General features: G+C 48.3%; 1 protein-coding gene across 1 annotated transcript in view; it reads right to left on the reverse strand.

The window, feature by feature from the left end:
* The window catches only part of STMN1 (stathmin 1), a 256,875-nt gene that overhangs the window by 189,084 nt on the left and 49,787 nt on the right, over window positions 1–18,004 (reverse strand). The window contains exon 2 of the mRNA XM_044060049.1: window positions 16,894–16,944. Within this exon, the coding sequence (XP_043915984.1) occupies window positions 16,894–16,906 (13 nt within the window). The 5' untranslated portion in view covers window positions 16,907–16,944. The remainder of the gene's footprint in view (window positions 1–16,893; window positions 16,945–18,004) is intronic.

Here is an 18,004-nt window from a genome sequence, read left to right on the forward strand (position 1 = left end):
TTGAATGAGCATGGACTCCGTCCGGTGCGGGCCTCCCAGAAGCTTGGTAAGCTAATAGAATACACTGGGAAATCCATCGTGACAAGGAGACTTTGCCAAATTCAATCTGGGTAAACCAATTTCCAAAGGAAAAGAACAACTGATCGGATTGCCTGTGACCAGCTGTCCTGTTAAGATAAAAAACGAAGCTGCCTATGAACATCCAATGAATGCAGCTTGTACTCGCCTTTGTTCTGATAATTAGGAAAGAAAACGGGGAAGGTTGATGGGACTGATTAATGTTTGCTTCCGAAGCTACCTTAGGAAGAAACGAGGGATTGATCCTGAGGTACACATGGTCCGGATGGAAGATCAAGTAAGGCGGCTTTATGGAAAGGGCTTGAAGTTCCGAAACTCTTTTGGCTGAAGTAATCGCTACTAAAAATGCAGTCTTAAGAGAAGAATTTTAGATCTACAGTGGCCGCAGGCTCGAAGGGGGGAGCGGTCAAGGCCTGAAGAACCAAGGAAAGATCCCATGGTGGAACCACCTGCTTGACAGGGGTCTAAGCAGAAAGGTACCTTTTAGGAAGATTTTACATAACTTGGCAGACATAAGAGGCCCAGATTCATGACCAACATGATAATGAGAAATGGCCGCTAGCTGAACTTTGACCGTGGAACTACTGGCGCCATCATTAAAAAGAGTGGTAAGGAAATCTAGGACCACGGGAAGAGGTAACTTGAAGGGATCTAGACCTTGCCGCTCCGCCCAAATGGAGACTCGCTTCCATTTACTGTGGTAAGTTTTTCTGGTAGAGGGTTTATGCGCCGCTACCAGGATAGCCTTAACGGGAGACGAAATGCCGGGAGCCCTGATTAGGAGTGGAACTGGAGCAGCCAAGCAGTCAGCTTCAGGTTGTCCAGGTTCGGGGATGGTAGGTTCGATGGGTGTGTTATCAGATCCGGGGTGGGATCTAGAATCCAAGGTGGATTCACTGAGTGAGACCTTAGGTAAGGGAACCAGATCTGCAGAGGCCAGAATGGGGCTATGAGGATCATTCTGCACCCCAACCGAGAGGCTTTCTGAAGAACCTGGAGCACCAGAGGCAGAGGGGGGTATGCGTAAAGAAGACCGGGAGGCCAAGCATGCACCAGAGCGTCTCTCGGGGAATCCCCTGGAGGAGGGATTAGAGCGAAAAAAAAAACTGTTGCACTTGGTGTTCAAGGGAGAAGCAAAGAGATCGCAACAAGGATTTCCCCACCGTGCGAAGATACATTTCGCTACTTGAGCATTGAGAGACCACTTGTACGGGGAGAGAATGGCGCGACTGAGCTTGTCCGCAAGGATGTTGGCCCGACCCGGAATATGCGGTGCGATGAGAAAGCGCTTGGTGGCGATCGCCCATTCCCACACTCTCATGGCTTCCCGACATAAAGGGTAAGACCTGGTTCCCCCCTGTTTGTTGATGTACCAGACCACTGATATGTTGTCTGACTGAATCGCAATTGTTCCCAGGGGAAGAAAGGCCTGCAGTGCTTGCAACGCCAAGAACACGGCCCTCATCTCCAGAACATTGATATGCAGGGAGGTCTCGAGTCGTTCCACGTGCCTTGGACAGTCCGTCCTGCAAAATGCCCCCCCCCCACCCGAGGCGAGATGCGTCCGTGGTCACCGTGGCAAGGGGGGGGGGATGCACAAGAGGGGCGGCCTCCTTGGAGATCCTCTGAATGGAGCCACCACAGAAGAGACCGCTTGCAAGCCTTGCTGATTGCAATGGGGTGATGCAGGGGAAGAGAAAGGTAAGACCATTGTACTTGAAGTGTCCACTGAAGAACCCGCATGTTCAAGCGGGCGAGCGGGAGAAGAGAAATCGCTGCCGCCATGGACCCTAGTGCCCTCAAGACCAATTCCGCCGGAACTGAGCTGGAGTGGAGGATGGCCCACACCTGGAGTCGTAGATTCCGAATTCTGTCGGTTGTGAGGAAGGCTCTTAACTTCCTTGTGTCTAACCTGGCACCTATGAAATCTATCAGCTGGGTAGGGGCCAGGTTGGACTTTCCTACGATTATTGTGATACCTAGCCAGGGAGCTAGCTGAAGAAAGGAGTCTCTTGCCAAAGATAGTAGATGCCTTGTTGGGGCGGTGAGAAGCCAGTCCAGGTACGGAAAGACCTGCACCCCGTGAAGCCTCACGTGGGCCGCAACCACTGCTAATACTTTGGTGAACACCCTGGGGGCTGTGGTGAGACCAAAGGGAAGGACCCTGAACTGGTAGTGACTGGCTCCCAGCCGGAAGCGAAGAAACCTCCTGGACCATCTGTCCATTAGTATGTGGTAGTACGCATCCTTGAGGTCTATAGAGCACATCCAGTGATTCTCTCCCAGAAGAGGGAGGATAGATTGTAAAGTGACCATCCGGAACTTTTCCTTGGGAACTGCCAGGTTTAATAGGGACAGATCTAAAATGGGCCTTAGGTCCCCTGTCTTTTTTGGCACTAAAAAGAACCTGGAGTAAAACCCTGATCCGATCTGGTCTGGGGGGACGGGCTGGATGGCTCTTTTGCTCAGCAGATAGCCAATTTCTGCTAAAGCGGCCTCCCTCTGATCGGGTGGAACGTCGGGGAGGGATTTTGGTCTCGGGACGTGAAGAAAGGGGATTTTGTATCCCCTGGATATAATACGGATGACCCAGCGGTCTGTTATGGACTCCCACGCCGCTAGGTGCTCCGAAAAACGTCCCCCGACTGACTCCAGAGTGGAGCAGTCGGGCAACCCCTCAGGGTTGCTGCGCGGGCCGCTCAGAAAAAGGTTCTCTGGACCAGAAATTCCTGGGAGCCCCTCTGCCCCTGGGGCGGTGTCTGCCCTGTCCTCCTCTGCCACGGAAGGACTGGTTGTCCGGAGCAGGTTGGGATTGCTGCGACTTCCGGAACCACATCTTCTGGCCCTTTTGGTTCCTAGAGTAGGACCTCTGGGGCACAGAAAAGCGGACTCCGACGGCAGACAGCGTCTTCCCGTCCTTCTCGCTCTGCACCAAGGTGTCGCGAACCGTCTTGCCAAAAAGGGCAGAACCATCAAAGGGGGCGTTTGCGAAAGACGCCTTGAAGGGCTCCGTGAAATCGCAATGGCAGAGCCAGGCCTGGCGTCTCGTGACTAGGCCTACTCCCTACAGCTCTAGCGGCTCCCTCAGTAGCATGGGAAAGCAACCGCATAGAGGTATTTGTCACGGACTGAAGAGTGGCCATACGGGTGGAGTGCAAAGGTTTGTCCTCCTCCGACATGGACTCGGAGGGGGATGCAGCGTATTCTTTAATAAGATCACGCTGCATCCTAATAACATGTGCCAGATAGTTGAGTGCCATCACTGAGAAGGTCGCTGAACTAAACATTCGCTTCCCCAAGCGGTCCATCATCCGAGACTCCATGCTCGGAGGATGGACTGAGGAACTCTCCTGGGCGAGTTCCCTCTTGGTGGCTGCTGCCGTTAACATGGCATCTACCGAAGGACCCTTACTCCAGTGGGCACAGTCAGCAGGGGGGCTGAGAATCCTGTCTGGCCTTTTGGGGATTGGCTCCACGGTGTCCGGTTCCTTCCACGCCCTGGTGGTAATAAGGTCCACCAGGGGGTCGGCAGGAGGGGACACCCAAGAGGTAGACGGGCCCGCTTCGAATGCCTCCAAGAACACGGACTCGTCCGAAGAAGACTTTGGGGCAGACCACCCACCTCTTATACGGAGCATTTCCATGATGTCATCCTCGGGGGGTGATCTTGGGGAGCCTTCCCCTTCCTCCAAGTCCGTGTCTTCAGTTAAAGACTCAGAGTCTATGTGCCTCCTTTTACACGTGTGCTTGCGAGGTGCCTCCTCGGGGGGGGGGGGGGGTGTGTCTAGTTCCACAGGAACTGCTTGGGGCATCGAAACGGGCTGTCCCAGTGGCCGGGTGACGGAAGCCTGACCCAGAGCAGATGGAGTGCGGGACGGAGCCGAAGCAAGTGCCGGGGGTCCGGAAGCCCTCAACAGAGCTCTCTCCACTACATCAAAAGCCGAAGGGGAGCCGGCCTCGACCAAAGGATCCGACAGTCGGCGCCCCCTCGGATCCGAGGAGTGGATTGGAGCCGGCGCCGAGCCCCTCGGATCAAGGCTCCGAGAGGTAGGATCCGACGCACTCGAGGGCAGGGTCGGATCCGAAGTAGCCAGTACTATCGGAGCCGACCCACCCCCGGCTCCAAAGCTGCTCGGCTCAGAGCGCTCCGAACCCGGGTAGTGGGTCGGAGAAGGAGGTATGGGCTTGAAAAAGGGGGTCGAGCTCCCCCCCCCGGGGGAGGCAGGAGCACTCCCATCTGCATCTGAGCCTGGATGAACCTTCGCATCATCCGGTCCAGATTGGCGTCAGAAAGACTATAGGTAGACCTCGAAGAGGCTACCAAGGTAGGCCTTGAGTACCGCCTCGATAGCCTCGAAGGAGGTCGGGTCTCCTCCTCCTCAGGTCCCAGTGAAAAGGTCGGGGACCGGAGCCGAGGGGGAGGAGAACCAGTAGCTAGAGAGGCCGGAGAAGCCCGCTTAGCCGGCGGGGCCGAGACGGAGGTCTCGGCCCGCCACTTGTGGTGCTTCTCTCTCCGGTCCTTCTTCCTAGCTTCCCTGTCCTCCAAACCCGTAGAGGGAGTTTGAGTCCCGGGAGGAGGAGCGGGAGTAGGTAGGGCAGGTACCGCGCAGGAGCAGTAACTACCAACGGGGTGGAGGCCGAAGCCGAGTCCGAGGGCAAAAGTCCAGCCAAGACCAGCTTCGACCTCCGCTCCTTCAATGCCCTGGGGTTGAACCCTGTACATCCCGAAGTGAGGTGCTCAACCCCAAGGCATGGAGCGCACCGAGTGTGGCCATCCGCAGGGGACAGCATATGGCCACACTCGGAGCATTTCGAAAAAATCGCCTTTGGGGCTTCAGACATTTTTTTTTTTTAAACAAACAAATAAATAAATAAATAAATAAAACTAATAAGTTAACCAAAGTTAACAATCCAGTCACACTACAGGCCCCAAAGAAACCACGCACACACAAACTACGCTACCAGCAAGGGGAGGGAATTACAAAAAAATTAGCAATTTAACCAAAAATAGTTTAAATGGGTGGGAAACCTAAAACTTTCACACAAAGGAACTATTAATAAACCAAAAAAACCCTGAGAAAATACTAAATTTCCACTTAGCTGTAGGAGCTCCAAGATCAAGCTGTCACCATGAACGCGGCAAACTAGATCTGAGGTCATGTAGGGAGAGCAGGGCATTATGGGTGAGGGGAGGAGCTAGGAGCTTTGATCCAAAGCTGGATAAATCATGCCGGTTCGGATCCGATATCGGATCCATACCCACAGGTTGCTGACAAATGAATATCCTACTTCAGATCGAGGGTTATGGTTGAGGCCATTGTTCCCAGCAGTTTGAGCACTATCATTGCCTTGACCTTGTGTTTTGGAAGATGCAATATCTATTGTTTTGAGATTCACAATTCTGTTGGTGGGAAGGAAAGCAATCATCGAAATAGTGTCTATTTCTGCGCCTACAAAAGGTAGTACGTTGACAGGGTCACAAGGCAGATTTTTGCAAGTTTATTGTAATGCCTAGCGGAGCACAAATTTGTACTGTCATGTCTCTGGCCTGTTGAAGTAGATGCTTGGTGGTGGCATTTGGGAGCCAGTCGTCCAGGTACAGAAGCACTCTGAATCCAAGACGTCAAGTGAGCTGCTACTACTGCCATGCATTTGGTGAACACTCTAGGAGCTGTAGTGAGACCAAAGGGCAGAACACGAAACTGATAGTGACTGTCTCCCAGCTGGAAGCTTAAGTGACTCCTTGATGCTCTGTCCATTTTTATGTGGTAGCATGCATCTTGGATGTGTATTGAGCACATCCAATTGTCTTTCCCTAAAAAGACAAGTATCGACTGCAGTGTCACCATTCAAAACTTGGACTTCTTGACCGATTTGTTTAGTTTGCCGAGATCCAATATGGGCATCCAGTCCCCTGTTCTTTTTGGTACTAAAAAGAATCTTGAGTAAGTTCCAAATCCTTGAAAAAACACAGATGTGCCACGGAGACCTTGTACCAGCAAGCAAACCAAGCGTGATCTTAACGGATTTTTATTAACAACAAACATTTTCGCCGCACCAAAGTGTGGCTTCCTCAGAGAAAAGTATCAAACAATGAGGTAAAGCACACGCCCCTTTTATACAAGTCAAAAGGGAAATGACAACATAAATTCCTAAGAAGTAAATTAAAACTTAAAAAAGTCAAAACTTAAAACAGACATCTTCAACAAAAAGAAGAAGAATATACAGGTTATACTTCATGTAAATAATAACAATCTTAAAAATAATGAAATGCTGCCGAAACATCAGCATAAAAATAAAATATTTAAAAAAATGTATGAAGTTATAATAAAATATTTGTATATACAACATGAAGATGAATCTAATGGTGACTCAGGGAATGAAAATAAATTCATGTAAAGCAACTATAAGTGAAGAAGGCGGGGGTGTGGGAAGGGGAAGAAGGTGTGTGTTTTTTACATATAATTAAATCAATGTAAAACTTAGCAGTCCCCTGTAACAAGAGGTACAACAGCATAGGAACGCATAATAATTGTAAGGTACATGATGAGAGGTGAATATGTGAATGGAGGGGTAGTATGTATGCGTGAACCAGTGGTATGAAGGTACGAGGAAGGGCACTACCTCAAGTAGCTCCTCAGTTTAAGTACTGCTGAGATGTTACAGTTTTCATTTAAGCCCGGTAGCTGCGCATTGCCACTCAAGTTCACGTACTTCCAGGAGGAGGGGTGTAGGACCTCCCCGGATGTTATTGGTCACTTGATCTATCGCCATAAACGAAAAGGAGTGTCCAGGATGATTGTCAATGTGTTTAGCCAAGGCGTTTACATCAGAGTTCTTCTTAATTGCATACATGTGCTCATACACACGGTCCCTTAATCTGCGATCGGTCTTCCCCAAATAAAATGAGGGACAACAAAGAAGGCGTATACCACTGATCTGCTTTCACAATTAAGTGGGGCTTGAATTGAATACTTCCTGTCCCTTATTGTAAAGGACTGCCCTACCCTCATTTTATGGCACCAGTTGCAGAACCCGCATAAGTACATATCTATACGTTTATTGAAAGTTTTTTTAGTTAGGTCCCTCTGTAGAAGTTCCTTCAGGTTATTGTTTCTCTTAAAAACAAAATTAGGAAAAAGGCCTAATTTCTCAGAGAACCCTGGGCTCCCTAGAATGAATTGCCAATTTTTCTTAATGAGTGCGGTAGTAGTGTGAGAATTGAGACTGTAAGTGTGGACGTAGCTGATGGAAAAGTCACGTCCATGGTTAGTCGAGGAGGTGTCATCTAGTGGGAGGGTACCATCAAGGGATGACTGTGAAGCATCATTAATGCTAGTGTTGGTAGATATGTGGCATTGCAGGATTGGTTTATAAACCCCATTTATCCTTTTAAATGTCACTTCTGACCTAATCTCGTCAATAAGATGACTAGGGTAACCCCTATTAAGGAACATGTTACATAATAGGGTACATTCGTTGTGAAAGGTAACGGAATCACTGCACATTCTAACAGCCCTGACCATTTGTCAAGTTCCAAATCCTATTTGGTCTGCAGGAATGGGTTTGGACGGCTCTTGTTTAGCAACTTTTGGATTTCTATGATTGCTCGATTCCAGAGATTGGGTGGAACATCTGGAGCCGTTCTGGTTCGAGGGGGGGCGGTAGGAAAAGGGTATGGAGTATCCTCTGGAGATTATGTTTTGTACCCACTTGTCTTTTGTGATGCTGTGCCAGGCTTCTGGGTACAAAGATAAACGCCTGCCCCGACTGCCTCCAGAGTAGCTCAGGCAGGCCTCCTTTCAGGAGCGCTGATAGGGATAGAGACATCCGCGAAAGGAATCAGTCGCCCTGGTTTTGCCGGCCCCTTCTGCAACAGCGTTTACCATTATTTCCTCCCCCTCTGACCCCGGGAAAGGAATTACCTTGTGCGTCTAGGAAAGCTCTTGAGATTTCCTGAACCACATCTTACCGCCTTTCTGCCCTTGAGGGTAGGGTCTTGAAGGGACAGAAAAACGTACTCCAGCAGGAGAGAGCTTTCCCTTCCTGCTCGCATCTGATGAGTGTATCCTTAACTTTTGGTCCAAAAAGTGATGAACCATCAAAAGGGGCATTAGTGAAGGCAGACTTAAAGGGTTCCGCAAAGTTACACAAGCACATCCAGGGGTGTCTCCTAAGGGAAACTCCTGAACCTGCTGCCCTACTTGCTCCATCTGGTGCGTATGTCAGTCTCATGGAGGAATTTACTATGGAGTTTAAGGTGGATAACTGACTGGTAACCTTTTCTGGTATCCAGCAGTTGAAGTACCTTGTAGAGCATCTCCTAGTTCCTTCAAGAGATCCCTCTGAAGCCTTGTAAAATGGGTAAGATAATACAGCGATCTAAAGGTAAAAACCACTGAAGAAAAAACGCGCTTCCCATATCTGTCCATCATTCCAGACTTTGTTCTGCGGATGGAGAGAGGAGGATGTCTCTGCAAGCTCCTTCTTGGTGGCTGCTGCCACCACACCTTTAGTCAAGAAATATTTTTCTTTGGGAGCTGACAAACTTGTTTGGCCTCCACAGGACTGGCTCCATCGGGTCATGTGATTCCCACGCCTTTTGACTGACCAAGTCCATGAGCTCGTCGAAAGGCGGAGACACCCAAGAGGTTGAAGGTTGAGATCCAAAAGCCTTCAGGTACACAGACTCATCAGAAGGGGTGATGGTAGTTCAGCCACCTCTCTGTTTTAGGATCAAGGATATCTGGAAAGGAGATATCTTCAGAGGATGACCGTGGGGACCCTTCTGACTCCTCGAGGTCACCGACTCAGAGGTCACTGTCAGAGGTGAAAGCCTCATCATGGGAGTCTACATGCTTCCTCTTGCAGGTTTTCTTCTGGAGGGGGCTCCTCAAAAGAGTATTCTGCGGAGGACTTGGAAGAATGGGGATCACCCAGAGGGTGTTCCTGAGGGCTGCGGATCTCTGCTGTCTTGTGGATAGGGTGGTGCAAAGACAGAAGCTGGTGCTTTTGGGGGAAGAACATCAGCATCCTTGCTTAGAATAAGAAGTTATGTACTCACCATAACGTTCCATCTGAGTAGGTGGCTTAATTTGTCTGCAACCTGTGGGTCTTGGATCCGATATCGGATCAGAGCTGGCAACTATTTTATACAGCTATGGATCCGAGCTCCTAGCTCCTCCCCTCACCCATAATCCCTTGCCAACCCCAAATGACCTCAGATCAAGTTTGCCCTGCTATATACCTGAAAAAGGTATTCCAACAGGAAAAGGCAGGAGAAATACCAACATCTAACTCTTCTAAAGGCCAGGGGGAAGGAGGGGGGGGTTGCACACAAATGAAGCCACCTACTCAGATGGAAATTTATGGTGAGTACATAACTTCTTAATCTGGAGTAGGGACTTCATTTGTCTGCAACCTGTGGGACAGAGTCCCCAGCTACCTGAATCTTGGGCGGCCATCATGGAGGGATGTTCCGGAGCACTGCGGAGCCAAAGGATGCTCTCCCTCTGGAGATGACGTCCAGTTTGTAGTGGTTAATAAAGGTATGAGATGAGGCCCAAGTGGCTGCCGAGCAAATATCATCCAAAGGGACTCTAGATCTGAATGCAGTAGAAGTAGATATGGAGTGAGTGGAATGTGCACGAACCCTTTGAGGTGCGGGCCTCCCAGAAGACTCATAAGCTAGAAGGATATATTGGGAAATCCAGTGTGATAAGGTGACCTTCGAAACGGCTTTACCTAAATTGAATTTGGCAAAGGAAATGAACAGCTGATCAGATTGTCTGTGACCAGCAGTCCTATGAATATAGAAACGCAGCTGCCTGTGCACATCTAATGAATGCAGCTTGTATTCTCCTTTATTTTGATAATTAGGGAAGAAAACAGGAAGATTAATGGACTGATTGATATTGGTTTCTGATGCCACCTTAGGTAGAAAGGACGGATTGGTTCTGAGGTACACTCTATCCTGATGAAAAACCAAGTACGGGGGTTTTACGGAAAGAGCTTGAAGTTCCGAAACTCTTTTTGCATAAGTGATGGCTACCAGGAATGCTGTTTTCCAAGACAGGTATTTAAGATCAGCCGAGGCAGCTGGTTCAAAGGGAGACTCAGTCAAGGCCTGAAGAACTAGCGATAGGTCCCAAGGGGGTGTGGCTTCTCTGATAGGGGGCCTGAGCAGAAAAGTACCCTTGAGGAAGGTTTTACATAATTTAGCTGACATCAAAGGACCTGTCTTGTGTCCTACGTGGTAATGGGAGATGGCTGCCAATCGGACCTTGACTGTCGAACAGCTAGCCCCCTGATGAAAAAGTCCGGTAAGAAAGTCCAAAACGGACGTTAGCGGAGCAGTGAAGGGGTCCAGATTATAATGTTCCGCCCAGACGGAGAAACGCTTCCATTTACTGCGATAAATCTTCCTGGTGGAAGGTTTATGCGCTGCCACCAAGATGGCTTTGACTGGTGAAGAAATACCGGGAGTTCTCATTAAAAGTGGAACTGGAGCAGCCGAGCTGTCAGCTTCAGGCTGTCCAGATTCGGGGTCGGTAAGCCTGAAGGGTGGGAGATCAGATCCGGGCTGGGATCCAGAATCCAGGGAGGATTCACCAAGTGAGACCACAGGTAAGGGAACCAAGATTGTCGAGGCCAGAATGGGGCAATGAGGATCATTTTGCTCCCCAACCGAGAGGCTTTCTGTAACATGTTTAGCATCAGGGGTAGAGGAGGATAGGCATAAAGCAGACCGGGCGGCCAAGCATGCACTAGATAGTCTCTCGGGGATTCCCCTGGTGGGGGAATCAGGGCAAAGAAGTTGTCGCATTTCGTATTTGAGGGAGAGGCAAAAAGATCGCAGCAGGGTTGCCCCCATTTTGCAAAAATCTGCTTCGCTACTCGGGAGTTGAGAGACCACTCGTAAGGGGAAAGAATAGTGCGGCCGAGTTTGTCCGCCAGAATGTTGGACCAACCCGGAATGTGCGTTGCGATCAGAAAGCAGTTGGAGATCGCCCATTCCCACACTCTCATGGCTTCTCGGCAGAGAGTGTAAGACCTGGTTTCCCCCTGTTTGTTGATATACCAGACAACTGACATGTTGTCAGTGTGTATCGCAATAGTTCCTATGGGAAGAAGGTTGTGAAGTGCTCGCAACGCCAACAGCACTGCCCTCATCTCCAAAACAGTGATATGCAGGGAGGTCTCTGTGTCGTTCCATGTGCCTTGGACCGTTCTGCCTGAGCAATGCCCCCCCCACCCGAGGCGAGAAGCGTCCATGGTCACCGTGACAAGGAGGTGGAGCGCAGAAGGGGCGACCTATATGGAGGTCTGGAGAATGAAACCACCGTAACAGGGCCCTCCTGCAAGCCTTGCTGATAGAGATAGGGTGATGGACAGAAAGAAGCTGAAAGGACCATTGTACTTGAAGGGTCCACTGTAGTACCCTCATGTTTAGGTGAGCGCATGGAAGGAGTGTAATTGCCGCTGCCATAGAGTCCAGTGCCCTCAGGACCAATTCTGCGGGTGGAGCTTCTGACTGTAGGATGGCCCGCACATGTAAACCCAGATTCAGTAGTCGTTTTGGAGTGAGGTAGGCTCGCAGACTTCTCATATCTAATCTGGCCCCTATGAAGTCTATCACTTGTGTCGGAGCAAGGGAGGATTTGTCCGTATTGATGGTAATGCCTAACTGGGGGGCTAGGCAAAGAAAAAGTGCTCAGGCTGAACAGAGTAGATGCCTTGTTGGGGCGATCAGGAGCCAGTCGTCCAGGTAAGGGAAGACCTGCATTCCCTGGAGTCTCAGGTGGGCCGCTATCGCTGCTAAAACTTTGGTGAACACCCTGGGGGCTATGGTGAGGCCAAAGGGAAGGACCCTGAACTGATCATGGCTGGCTCCCAGCCAGAAGCGGAGAAACCTCCTGGATCATCTGTCCATTAAAATGTGGTAGTACACATCCTTTAGGTCTGTTGAGCACATCCAGTCGTTCTCCTGCAAGAGGGGGAGAATGGATTGAAGAGTGACCATTTGGAATTTTTCCTTGGTTACTAACAGGTTCAGGAGGGAAAGATCTAGAATTGGTCTCAAGTCCCCCGTCTTTTTTGGCACCAGAAAGAACCTTGAGTAAAACCCTAATCTGAGCTGGTCTGGGGGGACGGGTTGGATGGCTCTTTTCTTTAGCAGCTGCTGGATTTCTGCGGCTGCAGCCTCCCTCTGAGCGGGTGGTACATTGGGGAGGTTTCTGAGTCTGGGGACATGTTGCATTGGGATTTTGTAACCTCTGGATATGATACGAAGCACCCAGCGGTCTGACGTGATGGACTCCATGCCGCCAGGTGCCTCGAGAAGCACCCCCCCCGACTGCCTCCCAAGTGGAGCAGTCGGGCAACCTTTCAGGGCTGTTGCGTGGGCCGATCAGAGAAGGATTCTCTGGACCCAAAATTTCTCTGAGCCCCTCTGCCTCTAGGGCGGCGTCCTCCCTGTCCTCTGCCACGGAAGGACTGGTTGTCTGGAGCAGGTTGGGAATGTTGCGATTTTTGGAACCACATCTTCTTCTGTCCCTTTTGGTTCTTGGAGAAGGACCTCTGGGGAGCAGAGAAGCGGAATCCGACGGCAGACGTCTTCCCGTCCTTCTCGCTCTGGACAAGTGTATCGTGAACGGTCTTGCCAAACAAGGCAGAACCATCAAAGGGAGCATTCGCAAAGGACGCCTTAAAGGGCTCCGCGAAGTTGCAATGTCGGAGCCAGGGCTGGCGTCTCATAACTAGGCCCGCTCCGCTAGCTCTAGCGGATCCCTCAGTGGTGTGGGACAACAGCCGCATAGAGGTGTTGGAAATAGATCCAACAGTGGCCATACGAGTGGAGTACAACTGCTTGTCCTCCACCGATATGGACTCTAGGGGGGAAGCAGCGTACTCTTTAATAAGATCTCGATGCATCCTGATGACATGTGCCATGTAGTTCAGGGACCTTACTGAGAAGGTCACTGAACTAAATACCCGCTTCCCAAGGCAATCCATCGAGCAGGACTCCTTGCTCGGTGGATGGACTGAGGGGCTCTCCTGAGCTAGTTCCCACTTAGTGTCTGCTGGGCCCACTGGGGGGGGCCTTGGGGCCCTTTGCCCAGGGGACCGGGTCTGTGGGGGTCTCAAAGATCTTATCCGGGTGTTTAGGGACTGGCTCCACAGTGTCTACCTCTTCTTCTGTGGTGGTGGTAATAAGGTCCACCAGGGGGTCGACCGGAGGGGACACCCAAGAGGTAGACGGGCCTGCTTCAAATGCCTCCAGGAACACGGACTCGTCAGAGGAAGCCTTGGGGGGCAGACCCCCTGATCCTGAGCATTTTCATGATGTCTCCAAAGGAGACATCCTCAGGGGGTGACCTTGGGGAGCCTTCCCCTTCATCCAAGTCCGTGTCCTCTGTTAAGGATTCGATTCGGGGGAGTCCATGTGCCTCCTCTTACACTTGTGCTTGCGAGGCACTTCCTCGGGGGGGGGGGGGGGGGGGGGGCAAGGCCTCAACATGTGCCAGAGCCGAAGGTTCTACTGCAAGCAGTACTGGATATTCTGGCTCCAATAGACCGGTATGGCTCTGAGGAGGAACAGTAGTTGATGTAAAAGAAGATTTGGATGGCTCAGACACCAGCTGGGTAGGAGCAGAGAGCAAATTTGCCAGCGCCTTCAAAGGTCTGGACACCACCCTCTCCACATCTTCATCCGATAGGCTCCTAGAGGACCTGGAGGTAAAGGTTGGACCATGAGATCTTTGAAAAATAGGTGATCTCAGTAGGGGAGACCGGTGGAATATTTGTTGGTCGGCTCCGAGCTGAAGAATCCCTTTTTGGCTCCAATGTTCTTGGGGCCAATATAGGCATGTCAATTGTAATAACCTTGGGTCGGCTCTGAAAGCAGTGGACCGATGAGGGGAAGTCTTAATAGTTTTTGGAGGCCCAAATTGCTCCAAGCACACTGGAGATGGCCTTTTAACAGTCCTTTCTTTCTGGCTAGAGGGAGACTTTGTAGATTGTGAGGAAGAACTACCTAAAGCTTCCTCAAAGGATAGTTTCAGGAGACCTTTCAAAATCAGTTTTTCCTTTCTTGAATAGCGCTTGAGCTAAATGAGTGACAAAAGTTACAAGTCTCTTGTAAGTGAATGGCCCCTAAATAGTAGACACATACACTATGCCCGTATGTTATGGACATCTTCCTAGTACATTTCTGACATTTCTTAAAACCCGAAGGTTTATGATCCCTCTCTTTAGACTCAATTGTCACACTGTAAGCAAAAGCAGAAATGCACTGTAAAGGTGCAAAAGGGAATTAGTTAGGTCTAACTAAACGGACCCCAGCTATTGGGAGGAGGAGAAAATAACGCAATATAAGAGTAGTAAATGCCAAGGAGAGAACTAGGTCCTCTAACTTAAATGGGCCCAGCCTTGCCAAGAACGGGAAAGGAACACACCACTAGAAAAAACCCTCTAATAAATGATGGGCAAATAGGTTTATATAAAGGGAAACACACCACTCTACAAATGTAAAGACACGATTAATAAGAGGACTAGGTCCTCTAACTTAAACAGGCCTAGCCCTGCGAGGAACGGGACAAACACACTAGTATATTTTAGTCCGCTTTGGTAAAAGTCCTGCAATGTAAATACACACCATCAAAGCTAGCAAAGAGCCAACAAAAAGTGCTCAACAAGAAGAAACAGCAGATTCTAAATAAAAATAATCTAAACTACCATTACAGGATACCGACACTACACAGGCCTGTGGAAAAAAAGTTAGCCAACCAGTTGATAAACCAGCGACAACTATTTAACAATACCAAAGATGAACTATTATCTAAAAGGAGTATTCTAATCATCTTCTATGAAAAACAAGCTATATATGCAAAAACACAGAAAAAAACTTGGCCACGGCCATGAAGCGCACTTCTGAACTCGCAGAGCAGCAAACGTGATCAGAGGATTGATGCTACTGTATGATGTGATACCTACCTTGCCACGAGCCAACTTAGACTTCAAGCTTCTGTAATCGGCCAAGTCGGAGCAGAGGATTGGCTCCGAACCCACATGTAAAAATGAAGGCGAGCTGGGACAACATATTCTTTTGTTGATTTATATGTATGCTTTCCGGTCACTGTTGTGCTGAGAGGTGAAATTCCTCTTAATCTTCAGTTTTCTAGCAGACGTCTGAAGGTTTTGGGCCAAAAGTGACTGGTATTTGGAACTGTTCATAATTCCCTCCACACTGACTGAAGCCCCAGTTCCAGCTGAAGAAAAAGCAACCCCAACGCACGATACTGCCACCACTATGCTTCACCATGGGGATGGTGTTCTTTTGGTGATGTGAAGTGTAGTTTTTGCGCCAAACATACCTTTTGGAATTGTGGCCATAAAGTTCAACCTTAATCTCAGACCACAATACATTTTTCCACATGCTTTTGGGAGACTTGATGTACTGTCTTGCAAATTTTAGCCAGGCATGGATGTTTTTCCCTGCAAAAAAAAAAAGGCTTCTGTCTTGCAACCCTAGCCCATAGGCCAGACATATGGAGAATACAGGAGATTGTTGCTACCTGTAGTACACAACCAGTACTTGCCAGAAATTCCTGCAGCTCCTTCAGTGTTGCTGTAGGTCTCTTGGCAGCCTTCCTGACCTGTTTGTCTTGTCCTTTCAATTTTGGAGGGACGTCCAGTTCTTTGCAACTTTGCTGTTCTCCCATATTTTCTCCAGTTTTTGCGGTCTGTCTTCACTGTGTTCCATGGTACATCCAATGCTGTGGAAACTGTTTTGTACCCTTCACCTGACTGATGCCTTTCAACAATGAGATCCCTTTGATGCTCTGTAAGCTCTCTACGAACCATGGCTTTTGCTGTAGCAGGCAACTGAGTAAATGTCAGGAAAATCCTATTAGGACAGTTGAACTTTATTTGGAGTTAGTCTCCTTAATTGATGGCAGGTGTGTACTCAAGAAGACTGAATGCTGCAATTAAATCATAAAATACTTCAAACGTATTAGCTTACGGGTGTGCACACAACGTATTAGCTTACGGGTGTGCACACAACGTATTAGCTGACGGGTGTGCACACTTATGCAACCAACGTATTGTACGTTTTTTTTTAATTTTTTCTCCAAACAAATTTGTTTGTTTTTCAATTGAATTGTACAGGGTTATAGGTCACATTATAGGTGGGAAAAGTTTTGAAATGATTTATTGTGGTCTCCTTTTTTTCTCTCTCTCAAAAACCTGGCATTTTAACAGGTGTGTGTAAACTTTTTATATCCACTGTATGTCCAACCCACACAGCATGTCGCTAGACCACCCACAAACACGCGAGATCACGCCAATCCATCAGCACTACAACTGACATTTCAAATTCAATAAGAAATCAGGTTTTTCTTAAATTTTTGTTTTCTTTGCCTCGTAATAAAACAAATGCAAGTTTACACACTAAATATGACCTGCTAACAGTACTCCATCAATCACCGAATGTACTGAATCCAGCACTGTGGCTGACCATTTGTGTAAGACTTCCAAGTCTTCTAGACTTATTCTGCTGGGAATGTCACTGTGCAAAAGGATGCACAACATCTAAGATAGCTCAATGCACATGAGCAGCTCCATCAATAAAACTACGCCCTAACTCTCTATTATTGTTACACACACAGATGACCAACCTACAAATAATGAATGTATACAGCACACACATTTATCAGAGCCAAAACAGAATTACACCCACAAGTTAGCCCATTCTATGGAAGGGGGGGGGGGGGTCAAACAAACAAACAAAAGACAAAAACTAAAAGCACTTACCAGATGATGCCATGTTGAAGATGAAGGTGAAGTACACTTGAATAGCAATTTCTTTTCATGGAAAGAAAAATAAGACAGAATTACCAAACGAAGCCACAATGGTTTCAAACATTTTCAAACAATCACAATCACAGTTACCAGGAATCAGGTAGCCCAAATGAGACAAGTAATAAAGCCCTACTATGATAACTGTCACTGAAAACAAAGGCAAACATTTTTGAACTTTTGCTTTTGGGTGAAACACTGCACATTGATACTCTACTAGGCACTCAGATGGATGAAAATCACTCCTCCAAAGCATACATCAACTGATGGTTTCATTCACACAGATACAGATTCTGAATGCTGAACAAACTGGACAGATTTACTGAAAAGATTTAAATAAATACATACAAAAGGATACCGTGGTATACTACCTGCAGAAAACAAGTGTGAATTCTTTGGACACAGTCCCAACTCCTGAATGGGGGGCATTTTTGATCCAAGTTAGTTTTCAAAGTCATTTCACTAGGGAATGGAGTAAAACTAATCTATAAACAATTCTTATCCTGTGAACCCTTGGTGTATTGAAAGTGAAACACCACTCATCAAACTTTCATCTAGGCAGTAGATGCAACACTTCAAAGCTAGTGGATGTATAGCTCCCTCATCTTGGTATGAGGGAACTGCCTCTACCTGCCACAAAAGGTGTACACTTTACATGTGAAAAATGAAAGATACAGAACTTGTATACAGGAGAGTTTTGCAGTATAAAGCTGCACTTCCAGTGCAACTTGCTTTACAAATCCAGTTACACTCTTTTGCAAGTTTTTTAAAAAAAAGCGATGTACTTGCCATAACGTTCCATGTTTGTAGTCCAACTCGCCTATATTCTTGCTGGATGGGTTCAGAGCCGATATTCGGCTCCGACTCGGCCGATGCTAAAGCTCGAGAGCTTTTACTGGCTCGAGACCGACCTCTATCTCATGCTGCCTCATTGACAATTCCCCAGATCTTGTTTGCAAGAAAGCAACATGTACCCAATAGTTATGAAACTATCAATAAAGTATAGTTTTGTACCTACCATAAATGTAGATGTTGGAGTGTAAACACTGCTGCAGTCATTGCACTT

Source organism: Protopterus annectens, chromosome 1.part2 (genome assembly GCF_019279795.1).
Source record: "Protopterus annectens isolate FY-2018-M chromosome 1.part2, PAN1.0, whole genome shotgun sequence".
NCBI classification, from domain to species: Eukaryota; Metazoa; Chordata; order Ceratodontiformes; family Protopteridae; genus Protopterus; species Protopterus annectens.